The sequence below is a fragment of the Photinus pyralis genome, unplaced genomic scaffold (assembly GCF_008802855.1).
Source record: "Photinus pyralis isolate 1611_PpyrPB1 unplaced genomic scaffold, Ppyr1.3 Ppyr1.4_LG3a, whole genome shotgun sequence".
NCBI lineage: Eukaryota > Metazoa > Arthropoda > Insecta > Coleoptera > Lampyridae > Photinus > Photinus pyralis.
In genome coordinates, this window is record NW_022170509.1 from 11329094 (window position 1) to 11340874 (window position 11781).

At 37.7% G+C, this 11781-nt stretch overlaps 1 protein-coding gene across 1 annotated transcript; it reads right to left on the reverse strand.

Moving 5' to 3' along the window:
* Positions 1-6074: 6074 nt before the first annotated feature.
* LOC116165976 (AP-2 complex subunit alpha-like) lies at positions 6075-11293 on the reverse strand. Its single transcript, XM_031480766.1, has 4 exons — positions 11010-11293; positions 7638-7782; positions 7377-7584; positions 6075-7328 (listed from the first exon to the last, which is right to left on the reverse strand). The coding sequence occupies exons 1-4, from the start codon at positions 11101-11103 to the stop codon at positions 7251-7253; spliced, it is 525 nt and encodes a 174-aa protein (XP_031336626.1). The 5' UTR covers positions 11104-11293; the 3' UTR covers positions 6075-7250.
* Between the last annotated feature and the right edge of the window lie 488 nt (positions 11294-11781).

Below are 11781 nucleotides of genomic sequence, written 5' to 3' on the forward strand. Positions count from 1 at the left end.
CGCATTTTTGTGTGGCAGATCAGAATTCTATTAGTCACTTTTGGCTCAACCATCAATAAAAGATCTTGTCGAAGGCTACTATATTCACTTTGTCGGTATCCGCTTCCCACTTTCCGTGCACCCGCAATTCGCGTTTAAAGTTCTTACTCCACCATCAGTAAAATCTTGTCGGGGGCTACCATATTCCCTTTGTCGGTATCCACTTCCGATGTCCCGTTCCCTTCCACTGCGCGTTTGAAGATTTGACTCCACCATCAGTAAGATCGTGTCGGGGGCTACCACATTGCCTTTGACGGTACCCACTTCCGACGTCCCGTTCACCCGCAATTCGCGATTGAAGATTTGACTCAACATCAGTTAGATCTTGTCGGAGGCTACCACATTTCCTTTTTCAGTGCATAGTCATATTACACCGACATTTTGGTGGATTTCGCTAAAAACCTTCCACAAGATAGTACAGATGTCGCCAACCCCACATCATGTAGCCCTGTCCCTAAGGTTGACAAATTACACGGCCTTGTAGCCGTTGCCTTTCCACAAGAGTTCTTCTACGCGCCCACATTTGCTGCCAGCCATCCAGTCAGCCAGCCAGCCAAAGTGAGATTAAAACCTACTTTTTACAAATAAATTTGCAAAAATGCGCTAAAAAAGTATTACAATTTAAAACAGACATTTGCTGAGAACATACAGGGTGAGTCTCAAATTTGGAATAAATTCAGTAAGTCAAACAAGGTTTTTTTTAGAAAATATTCTCGGGCACGTCGATTAGTATTTTAAACTGCGCCCTTTTTGATGTAATACAATTTTATACACGGTGTTCCAAATTTGAGGTATGCCGTCATGCACTGCTTTTTTAAAAGACAACTCCATTTTTTTATGACTCCAAGTTACACATGAGTGCCAAATTTAAAATTTCTATTAGTACGGCGAGTGTCATATTACTACGATATAGGAATAAATATTTATTTTTATTTATTTATTTATTTGCCTTTATTTTTGAGTGGGCGGGGTTTCAGCCAAGGCTGCTCTACCAACCCAAGCCACTATACATTTACAAATATCCATGCCCGAACCCGGATTCGGAATGTTTGTTTTTCTGTTGGGCAATAAAAGGAAATTTAATTTAATTCGAACCAGGGACCCCTAGCACCACAGTCCACCTTCAATTGAACTGCGCCACACTAGCCGGCAAATACACTGGAAAGTAGCTGCCCCGGTGGTTACCGAGGGATGTCTGCCATGGGCGGTCAACACGTTCAGCTCATTTAAAAGTGGACGACCGGAAGGGATATTCCCGGCTCTTCTGCAGAAGGGCCTGCAGGCGCTGTTCCTACATTTGTTGCAGCTCTTTAGAGCTCCCTGGCTTTAGGGTATAGCCCCAAAAGCTTTTTAAGGTGTAAAAATACCTACTCACGAAGAAATGACAGTCGTCAAATCGTATTTAGATAGAAAACGGGGCGAGGAAATGTTTCAAGTGCTTTACAATTAGCGTGAGGCATTTAAGGAAACCTATGAGTTACTTGCCACAGTCGCCACCTTCGGATGTAGCACTGCTGTATGCGAAAGTACCTACATTTTCAGCTTTAACGGCTATGAAACATCCGAGAATGACTGATTTAGTTTATCTCGCTTTTGAGCATTCGAGGACATAGACATTGACGAAGTTCTAAAAAAATTTAACTACGCAACAAAAGACTTCAGTTATACTAGTCTAGTAATGATATGATTATAGTATTAAGAAAATAAAATTTCATATACTGGCAGGTATTTGGTGTTATTGCAAACGTTCCTTCAATTTTTTTAATCACAAATATGCCTCACCTTTATTACAAAATTGTCTGCCCTACTTCAGAAATGCTAAGCCCTACTTACAGATCAGCTCTGGCTACGGACCTGTAGAGAGTTGTGTACCTACCTATTACCTAATCCGGGGTCGTGCCAAACATGACATGGCGAAGGATTACAAGCAGTGGCGCCGCCAGGGCGTGGACCCTGGCCCATTCGTAGTGTTGCTCGGCCCCCCTTGGTCCATCCTTGAAAAAATGATAATGATTCTCCCATGAGCTGATTGCGAATTGCGCCGTGAATGCGGTCCGAGGATCCTTTCACTTTGTTCGCATTTCTCCAATAATGCCCAATTAAATTCACTATACAAAGTGTTTTTTTTTAATTTCCCCAGATCTCGTAAACCGTAAGCGGCACAAAGTCGATTAAATGGGCAAAAATATGCAAAATTTTATGCTGATTATTTTCCCATTCAATGTTTCTTGTAGGTCCACAAATGGCGAACTTATGGCCCAAAACCGTAGGCGTATAGGAAATTAAGAGCCCTTTCCAATGATGTGTCACTCGACCCAACATTCAATTTAAAATTATTGATGGAGTGGTCACCCTCCTTAGGGCGTTGACGCGAAGGGTGTACATTTTTAAGTAAAAAATGTCTACCTTCTAACCAAAATCGAACCGTTTATCCGTTTTTTCCCAAAAACTCTATTTCCTTTCGAGTTTCTCAGTCTGTTTTGTCGTTGTGCCACCCTGTATGTATAATGCTTCGTATCGAGTTTTAATATGTTTTTACCTATTGGGCCAATTCCTGTTTGCCCTACTAATAAACAAAAGTTAACAATGTGCAATAAATAAATTTGCGTACATATTTGTCAATTGAATATCTCTCTACATAATACAAGTGTCACGAATTATAGCCCAACCTAAAATACATTGGCCCCAAGTTACCAAGTGTACCTATTGAAATATTTCTGGCGGCGCCACAGATCGTTTCTCGGCGGAGAGGCTGGTGGATGCGGATACATAAGCGAATCGGGGTACTGGTCCTTCGATCAATACATCCATTCGAACATGCTTACAAAGCTGGCATGTCCACGGAGACGGCTCTGGGAGCGTTTCCAGATATCGAGGGTGCGTTTGACATCACCACGTTCGATTCAATTAGTGAGGCTGCTGAAGGCTAGGCAATGATGGACCCATTATCATCGTAAGATGGATCCGCTCCATGTCGGAAACAGTCATTATATCTCATTCCGGGCGACGGATATGAGGTCATTATGGTTACTAGAAGAAGTCCGCAGGGTGGAATGTTGTCTCCACTGCTGTGGTGCCTGGTACTACTAGACGGGTTCCTCCGCACTCTGAACGAGAACGGAGCGTATACACCCGGATACGCGGACGTTCTCGCGATCGTCATAACTGAAAAGTTTCAAAAAACCGTGAAAGAGCTCATGCAGGGAGCTCTTGATGAACAGGTGGATAGGTGGAGCCGTAGTCATGAGTCATGACCTCTCCGTTAACCCGGAAAAGACCGAGGTTGTTCCATTTACGAACAGAAGGAATGCGGACCTTGATGGGCCTCACTTGGAAAGGGCACATAAGGCGAATAAGCAAAAAAGCACACTGCATGTCTATGGGCATGTAGGACTTTTGGGTGTACTATGGGGCTTGAACCCTCGACTGGTATATTGGCTATACAATGTAGTGATAACGTCAACAATACTGTACGGTGCACTTGTATGGTGGCCTGCCATGCGCACCTATAGGAAACAGCTAGGAAACGGTTCAAAGATTCGCCTGTCTGGGAGTCACTGAAGCCATGGAAACCACGCCTTTACACTTAACTGTGGAGGCAGAGGTTCGGAAGGCTTCCATACAATTAAACGATGAGTGGAAGTATCGAGGCAGCTTTGGGCACGAGCGGATCTGGAAGGAAACCCTCAGATCCCATCCTCTCCCCGCAAGAAGGGATGTGATCCGGGTTATCTTACCAACACCGCAGAGATATAAGTCACTCTGGATCTTCTAAGTTTCTAAATCGGATGGTCAACTATCACTTTGAGCTTGTGGGCAGTCCACGTCTGTGGCGAGGCAGATGAAACTACAGAGCATGTGGTCTGTCACTGGAACGCCCTGACCAGAGACAGACCTTAGCTCCTTGACGACAGCTATCTGGAACCGAGGAGGGTGAAGCAACTTAGGATAAACAGAGTTCTATTCTTTATTGAGAAGAACGGGCTCTGAACCTAGTTGCGAAAGAAAGGTGGTAGGCACAGTGAGCATTTGATGTATGGCTAAGTGCTACCTGGTCGAGCTCCCCTGTGAATATAGGTACTACTTTGGTGGTGCGTTTTGAAGAAACATTGTTTCAAAATATGGAGCTATTCAATCAAGCGCGACCACCGATTTAGAAGCCCCACGGTGGCGGGCAGTGGTCGACTCCCGCTGAAACGCACGACTTCGACTACGCGCATTCTGAACGGAAAACATTTTATGATCTGTTTGTTGGTGGAATGGGCTTGCATGGGGCGCATAAGTTGCAAACAAAATATAGCGCTCGCTTCTTAGTGGTGTTACTCAGCAGCGCTACCAAGTAGCGTGTGACGTATTTCGCTGAGGGCCGGCAGGTGACACGTGACACCCGCGAAACTGAAATAAAATAGCTGTCACTTCCAGTGCAACGAAATGGGCTCTCTCCTTAAGTTAGTTTTACATCATTTTACGCAACTTTTAAAAATGAAACTTTTTTCCGTCTGTATGTACTCCATAATAATAATAATTTTATTGCATTTAGTATAGTTTTCTTTACAAAAAAAACTTATTGCAAGGTTTAGTCTGTATGTACTCCATATGTACATTGGTAATTTTCCGAAATAACTGCTCAACGGATTTTGTTCAAATTTTGGAGATGTATAAAAGGGATACGGAAACAAAAAAAGGGTCCGGAAAAATATTGTTAGGTTTTATTCCAAAAAAATATCAAAATTAAAAAACTAAAATATTTTTCGGTCAAACGGTTATACTGATTTCATTAAAATTTTGGCAGTGTGTTATTTTAATGTGAGTTTTTAGCGCCGTGACGTCATACAATTGTTTTTCCAAACAGTAACCCACATTTTTTATTAACGAGCGAAGTTTTCGAGTGGTTAACTATTCATATACCGGTCGCAACGTTCCTTGACTATAGACAATAAATGAATTATTAGTAATAAACACAAACAAAAGTTAAAAAAACCGCGTGAAGCAGCAACAACGTGGGGCCCGGCACGAGGTTTTTACGGGAACGTATCATAAAAAAATTTGTAACTAATTAGAATTATTAATTTATTTTCTTTATTTAATCTACAAAAACTGGGATGTTTATTACAAAAAACTTGGATAAAATGTAAGATATAATATCAATACCTACCTATGTTAAATTATCAGTGTACATGTGCACCCTAATGTAGTTATCATGATATTGATACTGTAAAGAACGTGACACATTTCACATCTGCACACAGGTTGCCGAAAAAAAGGTTGTGGACAACTTAATGAGACTGGCGGCGGTCAGTGGAATCAGTTTATTGAATAAGGAGCTTTGTGTTTACAGACTTTAGACATGCAATGTCGTTCGTCAGCAATTGTATAGTTTTTGACAGAGATACCTCATTTGAAACAATGGGCCGTATGAATAAAAATAAGCAAATGCTTATACTTGCAAAATTCAAAGTAAATACTCGTAAGTGTCCCTTTATACTGGTTTGTTTAGCAGCGCTGCACTGCGTCCTGTCCTTCTGCTTAGCAGCGCTGCTAAGTCGCCTAGTGCGAAGGAGCACTTACAAGTATTTACTTTGAATTTTTCAAGTATAAGCATTTGCTTACTTTTATTCATACGGGCCAATGGTGGCATTTTCACTTGCATCAGTGTTTTAGTAATATTTTTACGAGATCTTTTAAGCTCTCCCAATTTATTTTTCAAAAATCTAATAACTAACATCAAATGTAATGTCTTCCTCTTTCTGTAGACTTTACAAAAACACGCATGTAAACGACAGCACTAGCAATAAATTAACAATGGCCGACTGTCGAATGAAATGTTGGCTGTGTATTACACTTGTCAGCTGCAACTAGGCAGCGCGGATTCTAAGGGTATACAGCAAATACGCCACAAGACGTACTTTCAAATATTCCAACAATGTCGACATCAAAATAGCTATGATTTATTTAAAAAAAATTCATTTAAAAGCACTTCAATTACTGACAAAGTACATAGAACAACACATTTTTTTAGTTCTGAAAAAATGGGCTAAAAATTCATGAGTATATTTCCTTCTATATTACATATATTATTTATACAATGAATATGATGCACAATACTAATATAACATATAAAAAATACAAATAAAACTGGAATCGTATAGATTTACATCTACCTACATAAGATAATTTATACAATGAACATATACAAATTATAACATTTATTAGATTTGAAATAATGTTCGATAACTTCGTATTAAAAAAATGTCAATTAAATTAACAGAAATCCATTTCAAGTCTTAAAACTATGATATAGTCATCATGTTAACATTTGCATTCATATAGACCTTTAACATGACTTAATTTAAACTGCCAATTATATACTCGTTATTTTTATACAATAATATATGTAGCATTTAAATTCTATTGAGTTCAAGCGCTGCATTTTATTCTACGTGGCCAGTAAAGGAGTCGAGAATAAAACGTCATTTCTACAGATAGATTAACCAGAAAATGTCAGTATCACCTTTCAAATTATACAAATAGCAATATGCTTCGATGGCTTAAAATAATTGGTAACAGCACGGAGATATGTCTGTATGGAGTATTATAAAACAACAATTAAAGGGTACACTATTAAAAATAAAATTAAAAGTGTGAAATTACTACGATTAATAGTCAGACTAGAATTGACGGTCATGAAACGGTTTGCTGACAAACAGAAAATCAAATTTGAAATAGGTACCATTTCGTGATCGGCAACACCTTGTATATATAAAAACAATCCAAATCACACGAGTAATTTTAATAAAGTGCATTATATGCGCTTGTAGATCATGTTTTACTTCTCGATTACCCAAAGAACGTAATAATAGTGAACCCTATCAACTATAACGAAATCTAAAATAAAAACATCTGTGCGTAAAATTGTTGATCCTCTTTTGAACTCCATCTTTACTATAGATTAGAACATAAAAATAGTGTAAAGAGCTAATAAACATTTAAACATCCACAGGCAAGAACATTTGCACATTTGAAATTCACAAGTATATTGTCTCAATTCATGCATGATAGGTCCTTAGTATCTCGTAACACGTACAACATGAATTTAGTAAGGAAGATTTCAGGCTAAAGAGTGTTATGTTGTTGATGAACGCAGAGAGTGAAATATGTATATGACTAAGAGCAAATGAATAGAATATTTTGCTAATGGGAACTGTTTTACATTAAAATTGTTCAGCTAGGAGATCACAAACTTCCACCGAGACACTCTCTTTGCTAGAACGCACCGTAAGTCTATACATCTGCAAACCAAATACATTAGAGAAACATAAACAAAGAAAAACAAGTACCTGAGCGTTTCTGTTTGGTTCCAAACGAAGCAGACACCCCACTTGTTGAGAACGCATATGCACTATACCAGCGCAGACGAAATTATCGGGATTAGGATCGATACCATCGAGCAATTGCATTCCGAAACCCATGAGTTTTGTACGGGTCGCTTGTAAATCCATTACGCCATTCGCCTTAAATATCTTTTGCGATCTTTGCTGATTTGAGCTGCAAAATATCCGCATATTAATACTCGAATATTCACAAAACGACGTGTATACCTTCCCAAATTTTTCCATCTGGCGAAAAATGATTCGCCATTCATTTCCGTCGGTTCAAAGAATTTGTTTATTGTGAGTGGCAGTTTTATCGTAATTTTTTGAGGAAGATTGTTGTAAATAAAGGATATCACCATACTTGGAGTATCTGTAATGGTTAAACGAGTTTTGTTTTATTCAATTTTGTAAAGGTTAGTTATAAGGGGCATTAGAGCTTCTTTAGGAAGTAACATAAATCATAGTCTAGACCAGGCGTGTCAAGGCGAGTAACTTTGACGCATTTTCCATGCATTGATCAGTACTTCCCAAAAGGCCATGGGTATGTGCGCTATGTTTTTCTTTACTAGAGGCATCTATGGTTAATATTTCAAAGAAATATCTTCATAAATAAGGGTACGCAGAATGCGTATAGACTGCGCATGAGCACATCTAATGTTTACAATATGAGATAAGTCTAAAATTTCAAAAAAATATTTTGATAAATAAGACAGTTGATATTTGGCACCCTGCGCATGCGCGCATTAATCTGATGTTTACAATATGCGATACGTTTGCTTTCACTAAAAGCATCTTTGGTTAAAATTAACATTTCAAAGAAAGTTGCCATTGCGCAGTCTCTGCATGCGCACATCTTCTTTTTACTATATGCGATATGGTTACTAGAACTATCTGTGGATGAAATTTCAACAAAATATATTAATCAACAAGAAAGTTGATATTGCGCAGCCTGCGCATGCGCACTCTAATCGACAAGATTTTTCTATCTATCTTGAAAATGTAGGAGTAGTTAAGGCCTCAGACGGACGGACAGAGAAAGTGGCTGCAATTAGGGATGGGCGATAACTGTTTTCACCTATCGATAAGTATCGGGTACTTACCTATCGATATATTTTACTTATCGATATGCCGATAATTATCGAAATATCGATGGTTATCGATATATCGATACCTATCGATATGTCGATAGTTATCGATCGATATGTCGATAGTTATCGATATATCAATAGTTATCGATTTGTCTATCGATATATCGATAGTTATCGATATTTCGATAGTTATCGATATATGAATACTATCGATAGGTATCGATATATCGATAGTTATCGCTAGGGATGGGCGATAACTGTTTTCACCTATCGATATAAGTATCTGGTAGTTACCTATCGATATATTTTACTTATTGATATGCCGATAATTATCAAAATATCAATGGTTATCGATACACCGATAACTATCGAAAGATCGATAACTGTCGCTATATCGATAAGTATCGGTATATCGATAGTTCTCGTTATGGCGATAGTTTTTAATATATAGGTATCGATATAATATTACCAATAATTTTTTTGAAAGCGTGTCTAAAAACTGCATGAGTTTACTTTTATATTTTGGCGAAAGAGCCCGACAAGACAAGAGGGCTCTTTTAACAAAATATGAAAATAACCGAATGCAGTTCTTGCCGTATTAACTGTGCAATTATCGCAGGGCTCTTTAGCTTTCTACAATGCAATTACCGCTGTAATTAAGCGGTAATTGCACGCCTCATTTGAGAGAAATATTCGACGTATCGATAGTTGTCGACAGGGATAGTTATCTTATCGAGTTTTATTAATAAAATCCATTTTCCGGTTTATTCTCGTGTAAAGTGACTATTAATAGTTACTCGACGTTTCTTTGCTACCTTTATCAAGAGTTTTTTTGTTAGATTTCGTAAATGTCAATCAATTGAAACTGTATATCTAAATTTGAAGTGTTCTTAGCTTTTTCTGTTTTTTTGTGACTGGTCCTCTGTAACCATCAATCAGATACCGATACATAGGCCATGATTACACCCTTTGATTGTCTTCTTTATTTTATCTAAAGAGTAGCCATTTTGATGCAACATTTTGTTCAAGTTTTTGAAGTGCTTCTTTTTTTGAGCAATCGTCAGTAAGACGAAAAGATCTATTTTCTAAAGATTTTATTACTGCGTTTATTTGGCATGGATGATGATGTGACGTAGCGCTTCTCTTGAGAAAGGGAGCAAAGTTAAGTTTCCGAAACGTCGAGCAACTAAAAATAGTAAATTTACACGAGAGTAAACCCGAAAATGGATTTTATTAATAAAAATAGTAGCGCTCGTTGAAATCTCAACAATAACATAATTTTATCGTTCCAATAGGTATCGATATATCAATAGTTATCGACATATCGATAGGTATCGATAATCGATACTTATCGATTAGTGTCGATATATCAATAGTTATCGATCTATCGATATATCGAATTTTTTAGCTCTACCTATTGTTATTCGATATATCGATAACTAACGATACCTATCGATATATCGGAAAAAATTCCTATGCCTAGCTGCAATAGCGCACCGAACTTCGTTGGAAAATACGCTAAAAATAATGCAATAGAACGAAAAAATACGAATAATTATAAAACCATTAGTCCGCGCTCGCGAAAATGTATCGCGTGTCCTATTTTGGTTGACACTGCAGTGTAACTTAGTTGTTTTTAAAGATAGAGACCCTATGCAACTTTTTTGTGAAACTTTTAATACCACAATCTAGCTACATTTGTTTCTGGGACCACTGTTTCTAAGAATTGATCCAAAGTTGGTATGTCTTAAATGCAACACCCTGTATATCTGAACGTCAATTTTTTGCATTATTTTTCCCGATTACATTGATATATCACATCCTATAGTTTTTGTATAATTATATATTATTTTATACAGTATTAAAAATTTTGAAATGATATGTTTCTACCGTTACCCTTTTTATTGATTGGTATCGGCTGCCTTAGTTACCATGAATACAAAACAAAATCTCCATGAATCCATTTCCTACTATTTAAAAACTGTAAAAAATAAGATTTTTATTGATTTTCATAGCTACAATCTAAAAAATATAGATTGTGATACATCAGGAAAATGAATGCAAAAAAAATTAAAATTGATGTTAAGATATACAGGGTGTTGCATTTAAAAATACCAATTTTGGGTCAAATCTCAGAAGCAGTGGTCCAAAAGTCAGATATAATAATATCCCAAAAAATGAAATTTTTCAAATTCTTGTTTTCAGCCTGTATCTCAGAAACAAACATAGCTGGAATGATTCTGTTTGTGGTGGTTCCACAAAAAAAAGGTCCCTAATGTAAACAGCTGAGATACACTAGAATCTCAACCAAAATAGGACAAACAGTACAAATAAATTTTATAATTTGCTAATATCATGACGGGCCACAGACTTTAGAACGGTGGGCCGCGAGTTTGACATGCCTGGTTGGAGGAAAAGGGGATTAATTTGGACATTGAGATTTTTCATGACCATAAGATGAAACTGCTTTAACAATTTTGAACAAAGAAATTATCGCCAATTTACGTACCTGTATAATCGTCTATACATTCCGCATTGATAAGTTGCTGAATTTGAGCGCCAGCTTCCAATAACGGCTCGACGGGTTTCATTTGAATACTCATCTTTGCAGCTTGATCATCAGACCATAAAAGTGTAGGAACGAACGACTGCAATGGGAATGTAGTTTTATTACCATAAAATAAACCGAGACGACCTAAATTTTGTCTAAATTCGCTTTTAACTCCTATTTGGATTAATTCGTTTTCAAATAATACGCCGTTGTTTTTACAAACGAATCTAAAACACAAAAAAAATAAATTTTGCTATACAGTTCCAACCGAACTAGCTTGAGTGCGATCGTACCCAAGTTGGTTCGGTTTTGACATGTCCATGAACTTGGCAGCCTACTACAGCAGACCATGGTTCTGCTTACTCATATTCGTTAGTGTTCCGTTAGTGCCGCTGAAGAAATCGTTAGTGCACAAAAGGAAACTTACTATTTTTAAAAAATATTTGTGCCTTCATGCCAGCAGACCCATTTAAGAAAATCGATGCAATCTTTACACTAGTTAAACTAGGAGCGTTAGTGCTCGTTAGTGCCGCCAATATAAACGTTAGTACTCAAAGTGTAACAGCTCAAAACGTTGTAAAAAGGGGTCTGCTAACTCCATGCAGCAGACCCACATTTGTCAAATTGGCCCTGTCCTAATACGAATATGAAGCAGCTCGTTAGTGCTCGTTAGTGCTTCACATGCGAACGTTAGTGCTGCAAGGGATCCGCACCAAAAAGGTACCAAACC

What these genes read in the sequence shown, in the direction of transcription:
- LOC116165976 (XM_031480766.1), bottom strand. Translation starts at nt 11,103, where the DNA reads ATGAGTATTCAAATGAAACCCGTCGAGCCGTTATTGGAAGCTGGCGCT. An exon ending in AGATGGAAAAATTTGGGAAG is followed by an intron (nt 7,585 to 7,637) that starts GTATACACGTCG and finishes GATATTTTGCAG; the next exon opens with CTCAAATCAGCAAAGATCGC. An exon ending in AACCAAACAGAAACGCTCAG is followed by an intron (nt 7,329 to 7,376) that starts GTACTTGTTTTT and finishes TTTGGTTTGCAG; the next exon opens with ATGTATAGACTTACGGTGCG.